Here is a 17,048-nt window from a genome sequence, read left to right as displayed (position 1 = left end):
GACAGCGACAGCTTGCAGCCCGAGCGGCACCACAAGACCTGTCTCGGGGGTCACCGCCCGAAAAGCAAAGCATCCCGTTCCACAGAGCCCTGGTGATAAACCTAACGGCATCCCCAGCACCTCGTCCTCGGAACACAGGCCGAACTCACCTGGAAGCCGCCCTCGGCTGGCACCACCAGGTTGATACCGCCCTTTGTTTCCCTATGTTCGGCCCATTGCACACGTGCAGGAGGCTCAGTCTGGATCACCCTTCTCCCCAGCCCGGAACCCCATCCTCATCTATCCAGCAAACTCCTATCCGTCCTTCCAAGTCCAGCTGTCACTGTCATCTCTGTATCTCGCCTCTATTAAGCAGTATTAATTACTCTACTTAGAAGCTCGACTGAGCACTCAGTGCCCAGAAGTGTAATTATCTGTTTATGCACCTGACTGCTCCCGGGGACCTGGCTCACAGCAGGTGCTCAATAAATGCACACAGGGCACACTAGCCACAGGGCGCCCACTCAGCCCTTTCCATAAGAAGAAACAGAAAAGACACAACTCACTAATTCTTTTTTCCAAACTCACATGCTCCTAAAAGAAACGAGCTGTTTTTCCTCCCCTTTATTTCTGATGGACGCAAACATTTTAGAGGGAGCGAGACAGCCATCACACGGCGTGGGGGAAGGGAAGGACAGGTCAAGTCAGGCCCCCAGGACGGATGCTGAGTCCAGGCCTGCCGCTGCCCCGGCCCAGGATGCTGGGGAGGGGGAGGGGGGCTCCGGGTTCTGGTGCCTGGGGGAGGATGGGCCAGGTGACCTCTCCATCCACGACTTCCTGGCCCGGGAAAGCTGATCTGCCCTGTGCGAGCCCAGTCAGCCGGTCCTCAGCGCTGCAGGCTCCTGCGCACGCAGCGGGCATTCAGGAAATAGTTGTGGCATGAGTGAAGCGGCTCGATTGGGACCCTACAGCCCAGTAAGCCCCACAGCCCGCCGCCAAGTTCAGCCAAGGGCAGCCAGGCACGCGGGGGCAGGGGAGGGCGAGGCCCCATCCTCTGCGGAGGCCTGGGGAGGAGGCCTGTGGCTTTTTCGGTGCTCCTCAGGGCAGCGGGATGGGGGACAGGCCTGCGGCCCTTTCCGCACCGGGGTGACAGCACTCCCCCCGTTTCAGCGGAACTCTCTCTTCCCTACCCTCCTCCTCCCCACCCCCTCTTGACTGACACCAATGCTGGCTCTGACATGATTTAAAAATAGATATCAAGACAAGGAAGTTTAATTTTTAATGCTTTGGAAAGGAAGCAAACACAGACCTGGCATTCCCTCACAGCCACATTCCCGGGTCTCGGGGCATCAGCCCCCATCTCCGAGCAGAGCCAGGCCTGACCCACCCCGAGGATCAGGACCCACGTGTAGCCGCCCTCTGGGGAGCTGGCCGGAGCCTTTGGGAAGCCTCTACATACATGCCTCTTGCTGCCCAGCTTGGCCTGTATCTCCTGTTGGGACTCTGTTCTGACCCCTCAGCCCACTCACGACTTCCGTCCCCAGACAGAAGGCAGCCCGAGGACTCAGGACACCGCGGGCCGCCCAGCCCGGATTGTACCCAGACCCTATCCTGGGCTTCACGGACACAGGGCAGCTACGGCATCCACTGGCGGCCAAGCCAGTACCGAACGCCTGCCTCCGAGGTGGCTGGAGAGCCATGACCAAGCTGCCCGCACCCAGAGGGAGAGTAAGCGGCCCGAGAGGGGCCAGGCCGCGAAGGCCTGCCCCCATATAGGGGAGGTTAATCAGGGTGCCCGCCCGACACCCGGCGCAGGCAGCCCCGCGCCAGCCCTTCTCCTGCCCCGGCAGAACCCTGAACGCTGCCTCCTTGGCTAATTGGCCTTTCTTAAGGGACCAATCCACAAGGAATAGACTTTCCAGTGAGGCCAGAATGTCACTGCTCTGCCAGCCGTGATTTAAGGTGATGGGACAGCTCTGCTGGACAGCATGCAAAGTGACCATTATCCCGAGTGGCAATTACACTAGCAACGCCAGCCCTACCCCCAACCACCGCCCCCATCAGATAGGAGCCCAATTTGGGTTGGGAGGAGGTGGGATGGGATCACGATTTGCTGTCCCGAGAAAGGGACAAAGGTCCCCAGCACTCAGAGCTCACCCCGATACTCAGAGTTCAAAGCTCTGAGCCTCTTGTGCCCTCCTGGAGGGGCTTAGCTTCGCTTAATCTCTGCCTGGAGTATTCCACCAGATGGTCCCGGGAGGACTGAGAGATGGGGCTGAGACGAGGAGAGATACCTGGGGTGGCTGGATTACTGGTGGACGGGCCCCTCAGTATGGGGAAACTTCTGTACCAGCTCATTCCCCATCCACCTAGAAGCCAGCATTCTCTTTGAGGATCCGGGTGGGGCGTGCACGGGCACAGAGGAGGTGGGACTCACTCACGCAGGCTGACCTCTACCCCACCGTCTATATCAGGCCCTCAGAAATGCTGCCCTGGGCGCCAACCTGGCTAGCACGGGCCGGCTCTAGGCGGCGGTGCCAGGGGCAGACCTGGACACCATCCCCTCCCCCCCACAGGCAGGCGCCCAGCAGCCTGCAAGGCACCTGCCCTTTCCTTCCTCGGAAGGAGGAGGAGGAGGAGGCCAGCGCACAGCTCCGCCTCCATCCTCCCCCCGGTGATGTCACCCGGGCCCTCGCCAATACCAATACCCTAGAAGCTCCACCCAGTGGCGAGGAACCAGGCCCGCTCAGGCCTGCGAGGGGCTGCAGTGTGAGGCAGCTGCACCTCTCCTGGCAGTGGGACTTCTCCCAGTGGGCTCCCGGGAGGCGGGCGGTGTGGCCACAGCGGTGGGTTTGGAGAACGACCAGATAGGCTTCAGGATCTATGGGAAGATCTCGATCCATTGATTGCAGGCCTCAGGTTCAACTCTAATGCCTCCGAAAAGCCTCCTTTTGGGCTCTGAGCCATGAGACTAGAAAGTCCTGGCTACGTAATTCCTAACAATTGCTCTGGGTCCCAGAGGGCGTGGCGCTGACCAGCCCCGCATGCCTCCTGGCACCCACCCTCTCACTCACGTCTGTCCTTGCCCCCCTGGTGCCCTGGGAAGCAGCAGGGGTCTCCAGAGGTCCTGCCTCACCCACAACACCACCCGCCTTCGCTCCTTCTCTTCCGAGTTGGCTCTTCCCTCCACTGCTCTATTTCAGGCCCAAGCACCTCCCGCAGGAAGCCTTTGCTGGACTGGGGCACAGGGACACACAAGACCAAGTCCTGGCTACACCTGCTCCTCCAGCTCCCAAGAAACGCAGCGGCCAACACTCTCACACACACAAGCATCCGTTTCTCTTCTGCTGAATTTTCCATCTCTCCTAAGGTCTAGGCCTTATTTCATCATCCCATACGCTACAAGCATGAAAGAACTGGGTCTCTGAGACTCAAAATTTTTCCCAGCTCATAGCATGTTGTGGGAATTCTGAAAATATTAAGTAGCCAGAAAAGTCAGAGACTAGGAGAAATCGAGTCCTTGCCTGGTAAGAGAGAGGGGGTAGGCACTTTCTTATTAGAAAGAGTAAGTTCTCTCACTATAACCAAAAAGGAAGGCCACTCCACTGACCGCCTTATTAACCACAGGAAGACAGAAAGTCACTTGTCACCCCACAGCTAAGGCGCCAGGACAGCCTTCATCACTGGCAAGTTTGAGAACTAACTTCTCTTTCCTATCAGGTGGGATTGGGAATCCCTACCACATGTGTGGATTTACTGCGCTGACCCTCCCTTCATTCACTCACAAACACACAACCAGTGCCTTCCATGTGCAGGGCACAGACCACAGCACTAGCTAGCAAGTGGGGAGGTCCCTAAACGCCCAGAGGAAAAAAGAGGCGGCACACGCAGTTATACCTACTCTGGCCAGCAGGTGGCGGGGTGGGGGCGGGGAGGAGCGCGTCTGAGTGGGATGTACTGGCCAGGGCACCGAGCATCCCAGGAGGGTCTTTCTAGTAAGAGTGGGGCAAGGCAGAAAGGCAGAAAGGTAGGCGGAGACTGAACAAGGACAGAGAGGGAAGCCGTGCACAATGAATGGGCAGCATTCATGGAAATCCGCAGGCCCCAGAGAAACACACACCAGTGCTTGGCTGACACGGATGCTGGCAAACGAGCCAGAGGACCAGGAGTACTTGCCCAGAGGCAGCCACAAGATCATTCTTGACATTCCAGTGGATCTGCCCCAGTTTCCACAAAACCCTCACCACAGGACAGGTAACGTCTTACCAGCAGTGGCCCAGACCCAGACCTGGGGAAATCCTACTCAAGAGATCTCAGACCAGGCTCCTCAGAAGAGAAGGGAAGGGGGCTCCCTCCCCAGAGAGAAGGTAAGGAGGCAGGATGTCCCATAACTAAGGAGGCGAGGCTGTGAGGGGGACCATCACGACCGCCCCCCCATTGGACTGGAAAGGAAACCCAGTCCTTAGGGATAAAGTGATTTGCCCAAGGTCACACAAAGAGCTAATGCAGAACCAAGGCCAGGGCCCAGTCTTCCTCCCGCCCAGGCCTGAGCTCTTCCCTTCCCAGGGAAAAGCCACCCCACCCATACACACCCATGAAAGTTTTTCAGTTAAAGTGGGTCAGTTCACACAAGCACTGAACACCAAAGCACACCGCACCCAGCCCCTGGCACTGGGTGACTCTCCTGCCCCCATGCTCCTCCTGGACCATGGGCAGCGGACAGCCTCCACAAGGGAGGAGGACAGCCCTGGGGCAGAGCCAAACATCTGTGCTGACTACGTCTGGGCTCCAGAGAAGAAAGGCGGAGGCAGAGTTGGGATGAAGAAAGAGTTAGATATGCATTTAAGAAATTCGCCTAGTATTTCTCGTGCACAGGGGCACACAGGGGCAGGAGAATAACAGGGGACTGAGCACAATTCCGAGCTGCCCCACCCACTGGCACCTTCTCTACAACCTCCTCTCTCACCAAGGATGGGGCACTCCCTTTGTCCCTTCCAGGCTCTGGGTCCCATGGCGGGAGCACATGGCCGGCCCGCTCCCTGCCCAGTCCACTGCAATCCCTCAAAAGCAGCTGCCGCCACCCGATGGCAGCATCCCTCCCACACCCTCCCTCTCCACACAAGCCCTAACTCGGGGGCAGAGCTGCAGGCCAGCGAGCGGGTCCCTTGGCCTGGGATAGGGGCTCCTTCTCCTTTTCGTGGGATTCACTGAAAGGAGCAGGAGGGCGTGACCTCCACCACTCCCCCCATCTCACGCCCATAAAGTGCCGCAGACTGTGTTCGTGCGTGTTCAGGAGGAACACAAGAAGAAACTCAGAAAACCATCCACACTTCTGCTTGAATTCAACTCAAGGTCACAGCTGTTAAAAATTCCGACACCACACCTATTTCTGCACATTACCCAGTTGGGGGCACGGGTTTCTTACAGGGGGAGAAGGTGGCGGCAAACTTCAGCAGCCTCCCAGGAGTAGAACAAGTCTCTCCTGGAAGACAGGCAAGTTGCAGCCTCCATTCAGCCACCAAGGAGAGAGAAGGGAAGAGAAAGATGAATGAAAGTGGGGGGGGGCGGGGGCCGGGGGAACGGTTTTTTAAAACCCACTTACCGCTGTGCAGAGAGCAGAGCAATGCAGCTCCGAAGGGGAAGAGGGTACCGTGCTTAAGCAAAGAAGAGAGGAGACCAAGGAGAGATACTGGGAAGGACTTACCCAGAATATCAGATTGAAGAGGAACATCGTGTACTTCAAGCAGCAGAGGCAGCCTCTGGCCATGTTGCACTTCTTAAATTCTAGGAGGAGAACAAAGGACAGGTCCAGGTAAAACACCACGTACTTGCTGCCTTTGGGCGCATTGTACTTGTCGGTCTTCACGCCAGCCTCGGCGCGGCTCTGGCCGCGGGAGCCCGCGGTGCCGTAGAAGGCGCCGGCCGTGAAGCCGCGGCCGAACGGGCGGCCCGAGGTGGACGGTTTGGCAAAGTCCGAGTCCTTGCTGTCCAAAGATGGACTCCGGTGGATCGAAGAATCCTCGCTACTCGACTTCTCCATGCTCGCGTCGCTCCCGGGGGGCGCGGGGGGCGGGGGGCATCGCTCCCGGAGTGGCACGGAGGAGGCGCCCGAGTAGGGCGCGGGCTGCGGGCGGGTCGGAGGAGCCTCGCACGCCGCCGCTCAGTCCCGGGGCGCACTGCCGGCCGGACCCCGCGCTGGGGGTGCCGGCGCCCCGCTCCTCGCCGGCCGGCCCGGGAGGGCTCTGCGGCGCGGCGCGGCGCGGCGCGGCTCCACGCGCGCTCCCCGGGAACCGGCTGGCCTGCGTAACTTAGCGTCTTTGGGGAAGCAGCGATTTGCCTGCTCGTTCCCGAGCGTCGGCTCGCCTCCCGGGCGCACCGCCGCTCCACGCGAGGCACCCGGGCGCCCGGCTCCGGGCTCCCCGGCACCCCTCTCCCCGTCCCAGCCCGGCCCGGCCACTTTGCGGGCGCCCGCCTCCTCTCGCCCCGCGACTCTGCGGAGCTGCCCCCGGCCCTGGGCTGCCCGGCCGCGCGGCGGGCAGTGCCGAGGGATCCGCCGCAGCTGCAACCGCTGGGCTACCCCTGCGAAATCCCGGCCCGACTCCCGACTCTGAAATCTCCGGAGCCCCCTCCCCGGCCCTCGGCCCCGCCCCCTGGTTTGCATTCGGCCAATGAGCGCGAGGACTGCGGGGGGCAGCCTCCCTCCCGATGACACCACAGCTTTAATGGGATTAGCGTTCTGCCTGGTGCCTACACCAGTGCGCCGCGAGCCTCGCTAAATGTCAAGGGCTCCGGAGCCGGGGTGAACCAGAACCTTCATCGCAAGGCGCTGGCCTCTTTCCGGGGAGAGAAGGGGGCGGGAGGGGAGGGGAATGGCTGGAGGTACCACGACCCAAGGAAACCTCCCCAGAGGAAAGTGCTGGGGAGGACTGGAGGGGAAAGAAACGCGGCCGCTGTCCAGCTGGCCGCCGCCCCCTGTGCCCACGGGACCTGTTCGACCCGGGCACAAGGTCTGCCGGCTACACACACACACAGGCGCGCGTGTCTGCACACGTGGGTCTGGCTAGGGCGCGCGGGGAGCTGGGACCGCAGGGGAGGCGCGAGGTGTGGGAAAGGCCCTCGCGACCCGGGCCGCCCTTCCCGCCCCCTCCGCGCACGCGCGCACGCGGTTCCGGAGGCTCCTGCAGCTGCTCGAGCCCCCCACCCCACTCTTGACCTGCGTTCCGGGCGGGACTCCCCACCCGGCTGAGAAGAGTAGGTGGCCCAGGTAGGGTCCTGCCTTGCCCCCCCCCCAACCCGAATCCTGCCTTGCCAAGGGTGATGTCGGAGTGCGCTGGGATACCTGCGCTCCGGGAGGGCTGGTCAGGGCCCAGTACCAAGAATGCCCTCGCTAGGAGCTTGGGGGCATCCAGAAGGAGCCCTTCATCCTACCATGAAACACCACCTGCGTCCCGGGCTTGTGCAGAGGTCTGCGCTGCCCAGTTGGCAAATAAAGAAGACCAGAACACAGGTGGGGGGCGGCACCTCTGCCACCAGCGAGAGGGTGCTGAGAGACCCAGAGCAGCGCCACGTCTCCCCTGGCCCTGCATCCCACACCTAACAGCTCGCTCGGCCGCCGGGAGGCGCTGGGCAGGGCGGCTGGATGGGGTGTGAGTGTGACAATGTCCTCCTGGGATCCCATCAGACGTTTACTCCACACCTGCTCTGTGCTGAGCGCACCAGGCCCTGGGGGAAACAGGTATGAGGTGTGCTGCTCCCTGCCCTTCAGACTCAGATACACAAGATCTAGCCAGGAAGACAGGACATTAATCACCAAGGCCATGGGCAGGAACAGAGCTACCACATCCGCTCTGGCCGAGGGGGACATTCATTCCGACCAGACCCTTGTCACAGATGTTCTGCGGGGCCCTAAGCTGCTGAGTCTGCACCTCAGGGCCGGAGGCAGGCCTGCATCCCAGAGGTGCGGGCACTCATTCTGAGGGCAGCCCAGCTTCTTTAAAGGGACCAACAGCGGAGCTACTATTCTGAGCCCCTGCCCCACTCAGATGGCAGCCCAGCAACGAAAGCCAGTGTGTGTCACAGACACGGCACCTTGCTGCTGTCTCCTGGTTGGGCACAGCGGTCCCGTGGGTGCCGTGCACACATGAGGGGCAGATGTCCGGCTGGCTCCTGGCAGATCCCACGGCCAACCGACTGGAATGCCTCTTGTCCTCTTCAGCCTGGACCGGCTCCTGAGGGCTCGCGGCTGCCACATCACTTCTCTGATGCGGGAGAGATCACACCAGCTGGACTGAGAGTCAGGAGACCTGTTTTTCACTCTGAGCTCGATTCTGAGGTCTGTGATCAGGGCGAGGTGGCTCGCCTTTGTGAGGTGCTATCTCCTCCTCTTTAAAATGGGGTTCACAGAGCCCACCCCCAGAGGAGTCGGCCTGTGTGCGAACCGTCTGAGGCCCGTAAGAGCTGAGCCAGTACCGGGGGCCGTCATTACTAGTCTCAGACGTGGACGTGGAGTCAGCCAGCACCTCCCAGGCGGGCCCCCGCTCCCCACCCCCACCTTCTCGTTTCTTCTCATCTCTCTCTTCTCCCCAGCTTCACACCTTGTTCCATGAGAACAGCCTCCGCACTGTCCTGGATCGTTCCACCCTCATTTCTGATTATACGTGGATTTGTGCCAATAGCTATCTCCTCAGCAGCTGAGGCCCTGGGGGGCCGGGGGTGCAGGACAACAGGCAGGTAGGAGAGGAAGAGGGGCCGCCCAGTGTAACTGCTCTGCTCTGCCCTCCTGGCCACGCTCATCAAAAGGCCACTGAAGTCCCACTCCTCAGCTCATCAACAAAGCCTCGGTGAGGTCCCGTGAGGGCTCTCTCCCAGCTTAGTCGTGGTCAGAAGCATAAGAGCAACTCCTATTTGCAAGTCCCCAGTGTATCCCAGGCACCAAGCATCTCCCGCAGTAACTCACAGAATCCTCAGGGCAGCCCCACAAGATACGTATGGCTATTATCCCCATTTTACAGATAAGGAAACTGTGATTTCAAAGCCCATGTTCTTTACTCTCTTGGGCTCTAAACCTAGTTCCTGCCCTTGGGAATCTGCCAGTCTAACAGACAGAATCTAAAAGCATAACAGGGAGCCTGATGAGAGGTCATTAGCAGAAGGAGCTGAGTAAGGGGCAAAGGGGAGAGGGGTGGTCAGGGCAGTGCCGCTGGACCGGTCGTCAGCAAAGGGGAGTCCCCCAGGAGATGGCCCTACATTATCGTACAGCGGGCTGGAAGAAGGAAGGGTGAGGGGAGAAGGTAGTTTGCAAGACAGGAACTGAGTCCCCGATAGGAGGCAGCTCGGACAAAGCCGGGAGACCAGCCACGGGCAGGCGGTTTCAGCCAGAGTGTCGTCCTCAGCTGCCACCATGAAGAGACCACTCATGCGTCACAGACCACCCACCGCGGGCGGGACACTGAGCAGGGGCACCGGGAGAGACAAAGGTGAGTGAGCCATGGCCGTGGCCCCAAGGAGCTCGAGATGCAGTGAACAGACCAGCCCTCCACCCCACTCCAGACCATCCCTGGGGAAGCCCACAGCAGAATGACAGAGCGCACACGTCCCATGATAGGACGGCATGGAGCTGGAGTTTGGCCTCCCCTTGGAGAAGGGCTGGCTGGAGCAGGCGTGGCAGGGACAGAGGAGGGGGGAGAGCACGGCTGGGGGAACTTCGGGGGCAGTGAGGAGACGGGGCCTGGGGGGGGTCACAGTGAGCTACCTGTGAGGCCTCGAGTGACACTAGGAGTCTAAGCTTCATCCCGGGGCTTCCCAAGCAGTGGGGCATGTGACAGAATCGGGGCCCTAGGAAGCCAGGCCTGGCAGCAGGGTGGAGAAGCAAGGTCAGCTGCTGTGCTGCCTCAAGTTCTTAGACTTTGGGTGCAGAAGGAACCATCAGAGAGAGAGAAGGTGACGTGAGACACCATCTCTCCCCCGTGCTGGTCCTCATCTACTCGCCGGGCTCAGGAGAGCCGGAAGGTACAGACTGCCCTTGAGGATCTCAGAGCATGTGAACGAGGCAGAGCTGCCTTTTTCTTTCCTTTCTTTTTTTTTTTTAGACAACAAAAAAAGTAAGCAGGTACAGAATTCCCAGAGGGGAGGAAGAGATGTGAATATGTGAAATCAACATGCAACATCTCTGCTGCCTGGCAGCTGGGGAGACGTTGCATGTTGCAGCTTCAGAGTAACGCCAAGCTCCTGGTCTCTCCCTGCGTCTCTCAGGCCTTTGGGCTCTCGCTAACCTGCACACAGGTGATGGGCCACACAGATCCCCTTCTGTTCCCACACTGAGTATCTCTGTATCTGACACCATGTGTAGCTCGTGAGGCATCCTGGACCTCCGAGGCTCAGGCAGGGCGGCCCCACCAGAATTCAGGTGAGACAGAGGGGCACTCGCCATCCAGAGGGGCCGCCGTTACAGAAGGGAGCCTTATTCACCTCAGCTTAATTTTTAAACTCCCACATTGGGATCCTCTTCAGCAATGTAGAAAATGCTTTGATTGCTAAGCAAACCATTTACCGATGGTGCCAAAAGGGAACAAGGATGGACGATGGATGAATAGAGAGAAAGAAGCCGTGGTGTATATATGATGGAACGCGACTCAGCCACGAAATAGACAAAACCCTGCCATTAGTGACAACGTGGATGGACCTCACGGGTTAAGTGAAGTAAGTCAGACAGAGAGAGACAAATACCGTATGATTTCACTCATATGTGAGATATTAAATACATAAACAAACAAACCAAACCAAAACAAACACGTGGATACAGAGAACAGAGCCGTGGTTATCAGAGGGGGAGGGAGGCAGCTGTAGGGTGATGGCTGGAAGCCACACCCTTGGTGGTGAGCATGCTGTAGAGTATACAAAAGTCACGATATGATGTTGTACACGTGAAACTTATATGATGTTATAGACCAACGTCACCTCAATAAGTTTTAAAAAGCAAAAGGGCAGGGGGAGAAGGATGGAGCGGTGCCTAACAGGGGCCACACCCCAGGATGCTGGCATGAAGGTTCACTCTGCAGGGGGAGGTGAGGAGGGTCTGGGGCCGGGGGCAGGGGTGGGCCTCCAATTTGCCGTGGAAATTAAACAGCTCCAGGGCCACGAGTCACCAGACTTGGCCAGGATTCACGAAGGATGGTGATGATGGTAAAAGGGCTAGGGTAGAAAAGAACTAGAGGTCATTGTGTTTGTTATTTGTTTAGTTTCTGAGACCAGTAAGGAAAACAAACAAAGAACTGGGTTTGGCTGCAGTGGGAGGGTTGCCCTTAGAAGGAGGGATGTATTGCTCAGGACCTTCTACCAAGGGCGGCACCTCCTTCCCTGGGGAGAGATTTGCCCCTCCTCCTTCGGGCCCCCAGATCTTCGTCCAGACAAATTAGTTTGTCCATCTGCCTCTGCTCTAGTCACTGGGCTTCTCAAAGGAGGCAGGGGCTGTGTCTTAACCATTTCCTCAGCCCCGGTGCCTGTCCCTGTGACCACCTCAGTCAGGGCAGGTGGAGGGCCAGGAAGCCCACCAGGCCTAGGCCCTGAGTTCTCCCCACGGACCACCCGGGAGCCCAAGTTCACTAACCGGAGGGAGGGACCCAAGCCAGACATGTATGGGGCCACTCCTGGGAAGCAGGCTGTCGAGGGCATCGGGACCTGGTGTGAAGACTATGGGGTCAGCTGCCGCTCACAGCCACGTCCCCAGCATGTGGCCCCGCCTGAGATGGATGGACAAACGGACAGACGGGTAAACACACAAACTTACTGAGCAGAGAGGAAGAGTCGGAAAAGGTAGGAGGTGGGAAAAGGAGAAGACGGAGAACAGAACCCCTCCGGGCCCTCCCCGCTCTGGGCAGCCAGCCTGGTGGAGACACCCACGTCCAGCCCCGAGTCCCTGGTGGGCCCATGCAGAAGGGCCAACCTCCCTGCAACAATGGAACCTCCCTCGTTCCATCACATCTCCAGGCCCAAGAGGTGGTGGCCACTCCTGCCTACGGAGGGAGCACGCCCGTGAAGAGACCTCAGCTGTGTGTCCACACCCCTGAGGAACAGGTGGGCACGCACGTCAGAGCACGAGCTGCTGATACTGCGGACGCTTAGCTCCAAGGAATCGCCGTCACAGCTCCAGACCAGCCGTACCACTCCTCACCCGCTCTCAGGGAGGCTTCTGGATCGAGGAACCAGGTGAGGTGAGGAGGGGTCGTCCCAAAGCCAACCCACTCGGCACCCCCCGCCTGCCCGTAACTGTGGGCCAGCGGGGCCCAGGTCTGGGAGAAAGGACAGCATACGCTCAGACGCCTGCAGTGACTGCCGTCCGTACCCACGACCCGCCCCGACCACAGAGAACAATGTCCTGCCAACTCCGGGCTTTGGGACTGGACGGATCTGTGTCCAGATCCCACCTGCAGTGAGCTACCCACGTGCCGGGTAACCTGGAATGACCACCTGCCTGCTCCGTATCTCAGTTTCCCCAACCGTGAGATGGAGATGATAATACACACCTCCCGAGCAGTGTGCAAAAAAACAGAGACTGAAGGTTAGGAATGTGACGCACAAAGCACAATGTCGGACACAGAGAGTGTTCAGTGAATTGAGGCACGGCTATCACTACCAACAAGCATTATTTTAGTAAATATGGTCCCAGTCCCCATCTAATCATAAGGTGATTGAACAGAGAAAGATACAAGACAACACGTAATTGATGCAAAATGTTCTGTGGCTCAAATTCTGAGGGCAAGTGCTGGCAGGTCCTCCTCCGGGGGCTCTCCTCCCCTCTGCCAACACTCCTGCATCCGCCACCCCATCTGTTCCAGGGCCGTCCACATGCTGATGACACCTAAAGGTTTACCTGGGCCTGACCTGTCTTCTGAGCCCCAAGCACGCATACCCAACCCCTGCTTGGCATCCCCACGCGGCTGTCTCGCAGCAGCTCCCATTTCCCGTGCCCCAGAGGGGCACTGACCTTGCCCGTGCCCTGCTCCCCTGGCAGCGACCCCCTTCTCAATAAACGGCCTAAACACCCATCCCATTGCTCATGCCAGAGGCCCAAGATTCATCCTGACTCCCCGTGGTCACTGGCCCCCGCCTCCTCTCAAACACAAGTCCCACCCAATGAGCCTCCTTCTCCTTCTCACCGGCTCCAGGGGCACGGCCCTGGTCCAGCTCCTGCAGCATCTCGGCCAGGGCTCTCCTTCCCGCCCCTGCCTGAGGCCTCTTCTCCAGGAGCAGCCACCCCACCTTCTCACTCACACTGCTCTCTTACCGCCCTCAGTGGCTTCCATTCTGCTGAGATTATGGTCATGTGTATGTGTGTGTCTGTGTGCGTGCGTGCGTGCATGCGTGTGTGTGTGTGTGGTATTTGCTGTTCTACTTTTCTATTACAATCCAAATTCCTTAAGCCACCTTGGAGGTCTGGAAGGACTGGCCCCTGCCCACCTCTCCAGCCCACTGTGCTCCAACCAGTGAACCGGCGGAGCTCGCCCTCCTCAGAGCCTTTGCCCATGCTGTTCCCTCTGCCTGGAATGCTCTTCCTCAACCCACCACCTGACGTACTTCTTCTCACCCCTGAGCTCTTGTGAGTTCTGCACAACAGTCTCTTCTGGTTTTGTGGCTCCCCTCCCACCCCATCTAAATTAAAGCTTAAATTCTCAGAGCTCCATTTCTCTTGCAGCACTTGTCAGTTTGGAAGCACATGCTTACTTGAGTGACAGTTTGCTGTCTGGTTCTCCTACCGGACCATAAACCCCAGGGCAGCAGGGGCTGTACCCAGGACAATGCCCGACCAGCAGCAGGACCAATGAATGCTGGGTGAACAAGAGAGGAGGAGCTCAAAGGAGGGGGAGCACGGGGACTGGGATGGCAGCATCACCAAGAAGGGCTTCCTGGGTCACCTGAGGAACAGAGCTTCAGGACGCCAATTACCTCCACCTCCTCAACTACAGAACAGGAAGTCTCTACTGGTTGCTTCTCTAAGGCCCCATCCAGCCCTGAAATTCCCACCCAGTGAAATGGGACCTACCGATGGGCAGGACTGGTCAGGGCAGGAGGAGGCAGAGCATCCTGGTGGGAAAAGGCTGGGCGAAGCCAGAGGGAGAAGAGTGCCCAGGATATCCGGGGAGGACACGTCCACACACCCAGCCAAAACGAGGTTTCGCGGCAAGTGGACTGGGAAGGGAGGCGGGGGTGAAGCAGAAATGACCCCGGACGCCAGGTGCTCTCCCACCCCCACCCTTACCTGGCTAACCTCCCACCAGAACAGACCTCCCACGTCTGCCTCGCCCCCAGCCGTGGCACTTGCTGCCTCCTCTGCCTGGACCTGCCTCCCCGCACCCTGACTGCCAGTGTCCACAGCCGGGCTCAGGCCTCTGCTTGGAGCACCAACGCACCTGAGTCCGTCCCACCTTGGAGCTACCCGCTCGCCAACATCCTGGCCCCAGACCGTGAGCCCCTTCAGGGCAAGGGCTGCGTCTATCATCTCTGTATCCCAGCCCTCGGCTCAGAGCCAGTGCCCAGCGCACAGGAGCTGTGAGATCACCACCGAACACACGCGTGCAGACAGCGGGCCTCGTGGGAGCCTCGAGCAACGTGACAGCCACTCTTCAGAAGAATGGGCCTTGCCTTTGAGAGGGGAGTGAGGGCTGCCACGCCTCCTCTTTGAGCAAGTTTACAGGATGCCGGCGCAGGCTGGGGGACCACCCGGGGAGCGGCCCCCCCTGGGCTCGCAGGCCCTTTTTTCCAGGCAAGTCCCAAACGAGCCCCACCTTTCACCCCAAGCCCAATCAGCTTCCCTGTCAGATGCCCCAGAAGGGCCTGCTGTGTGCGGTGGGCACACCCCGCGCCATCCCCTCCCGCCATCCCCTCCCGGACTCCGAGGAGCAATGAAGCACCGTGATTAGCACTTATCAAGGAGGGCAGGCGGCTTTCGGAGAGTGAGATAAGGCCCGGCAGTGGGCACAGGGAAGTGTGATGAAGCCCGAAGGTTACTGTCATGCACCAGTGGAATTTCCTGACCCAGCAAATCTAATATTCCTAAGCCACTCCATGGAGGGCACTGACGGCTGGCTGGGACAGCGCTCTCTGACGCAGTGGCCAGCCTGTGCGAGCAGCCCACGAGGCTGGGACCCTCCCGCCGATTCAGGAGCTGCTGCCTCTTCCTGCCTCTTCGCTGAGGCTGGAGCCACTGCAGGGAGAGCAGCAGGCACACAGCATTTGTAGACGCTCCAAAGAAGACGGAGAAGCAACAGTGGCCGGGACCCCGTCTGCTCTGAAGCCATGGGGGAGGGGAGGCTGCACACGGCCCCCCGCCCCCCAGCGGAAGGGAATGAGAGGCGTGGGGATGAGTGGTGGGCGCATCTCTGTTGGGTAGAACTGGGCTGTCTGAGGACTCGGCGGTCTCAGTGCGTGAAGCCACGTGGTCGCTGAAGCACTGGCCACTCTGCAAAGTGAGGCTCCCTCCCTGTGCCCGCCCAGGCTGCCCCGCGTCCAGGCGGCTGCCATTCAGGCTGCCTCCTACTGAGGGGCCTCGGAGGAGCGTCTGGGCCACCCCAGACCTGAAGGTAGTCTGCTCTTGGTACCGAAACTCTCAGGAAAGTTCTTTCCACAGTCTCTCTCCGGTTGCTCTAGCAGAGGGTCGTTGCTGGTGGAACCCGCTCACACACGATGGGGACCCAGCCTTGCTCAGAACCTCCCAGGATGCAGATGGCACACACAAGCCTGAAAGCAGAGGCTCCTGCTGGCCCAGTTCTCCCTCCCGGGGTCCCTGCTTCCAGTGCCCTCCACAATTAACCTTGCCACCGGCTGCCACATAACTGTTCTGAGACACAGCCCTGGGGGTGCCACGCTGCCCCTCTCGCCAGCTCAAAACCTTCTCTGGCTCCCCAGGGATTTGACACAAGTACTCAAGCGTGGGGCTGTGACCTCCAGCGCTGTGCTCTGTCAGTCCTGACCTGTGCCCTAGCTCCCAGCACGCGGAGCTCCCCACCTCCCCACCGCTCCCCACTTCTCTGCCTCCATCTGGGGCTCCGTGGTGCCCTCCACTGCCACCACCCAGCCGCCTCTGCCTTCAGTGGATGCTTTGAGGCTCGTCTCAGATGCCACGTCCTCCACAAAGGACCCCCCGGAACTGAGAGGCCCTCTTCTTGTCCCTAACCTACCTCTCTTCGGGGCGCTGATTTCACTCTCCCTTGTATCAAGGTTGTTTGCATAAATGTCTTCCTACAGGAAGCCCCTGAGGGGATGAACCCACCGAGTTTCCTCTCGCAGGATCCGTGGTGGACACATAAGAAATCTGAAGGGCCATTAACTGAACCCCTCACGCAATGCACACAGCCCCCAAGGCTCCCTGCCTTCCCTGTGTGTACTCACCTCGGCCCATGCGCTGGACGCCCCCCAACACCGCCCTCAGCCTTGCCGATGGGCGCGCATCTTGCCAGATCACCACGATTTGTCCTCGCCCTGGAGGCCCTCTCTAGGGTCACCAGCCAGCTTCGGTCCCCTCCTGAACCCTGGGGAGCTCAGAGAATGTGGCCGGGCTCCGCGAGGCCCGATGCATCTGGGTGACTGCGTGTCGCTCATCCCCCGAGCTCCAGCCCCAGGGGGCACTTCCATATCCCATTCGGGCTGGGCGCCAGGGCACACCTGCTCTTCCCCTCCCCCACACCGTTGCCGGAGGAAATGCCAGCCTCTGCCAGGCAGGACGACACAGCGGGATCAGGCCCTGACCACCGGCGCCGCCCCTCCTCGCCTCACCCCGCATCCCTCCGTGGGTGCCCGCTCGTCCTAACGGCAGCACAGGGCACACGCTCAGACTGCAGGGAATCGGGCCCAGGCCCAGCTCTGACACTTGCCACCTGTGTGACCCGTACCAGAGACGCACAGCTCTCGGAGCGGCGTGCAGGTTTTTTGAATGAATGAACGAATGAACGAAGGAGTGAGGCTGTTTCCATTTCCTCGTCTGCAGAGTGGGGTTAGGGAGGACTCCGGGGGGCAGAGAGGCACTGCTGGGAGAGGGCTTTACCAGGTGGGCCATCTACACCCCAGAACCTTCCGTC

At 59.8% G+C, this 17,048-nt stretch overlaps 1 protein-coding gene across 2 annotated transcripts in view; it reads right to left on the bottom strand.

The window, feature by feature from the left end:
* The window catches only part of TSPAN9 (tetraspanin 9), a 181,195-nt gene that overhangs the window by 72,126 nt on the left and 92,021 nt on the right, over positions 1–17,048 (bottom strand). The window contains exon 3 of one of the 2 annotated variants that reach the window (XM_082350147.1): positions 5,684–5,763. In XM_082350147.1, coding sequence (XP_082206273.1) covers positions 5,684–5,746 — 63 coding nt within the window. In that variant the 5' untranslated portion in view covers positions 5,747–5,763. Of the gene's footprint in view, positions 1–5,683; positions 6,590–17,048 lie in introns of those variants that run through there. The other variant, XM_082350146.1, reaches the window with a different exon arrangement.

The sequence above is a fragment of the Balaenoptera borealis genome (genome assembly GCF_965194805.1).
Source record: "Balaenoptera borealis genome assembly, chromosome: 13".
In the NCBI taxonomy this organism is placed as follows: domain Eukaryota; kingdom Metazoa; phylum Chordata; class Mammalia; order Artiodactyla; family Balaenopteridae; genus Balaenoptera; species Balaenoptera borealis.
Note: the sequence above shows the minus strand (reverse complement) of the source record. Positions and strands in the feature narration are given on the sequence as shown.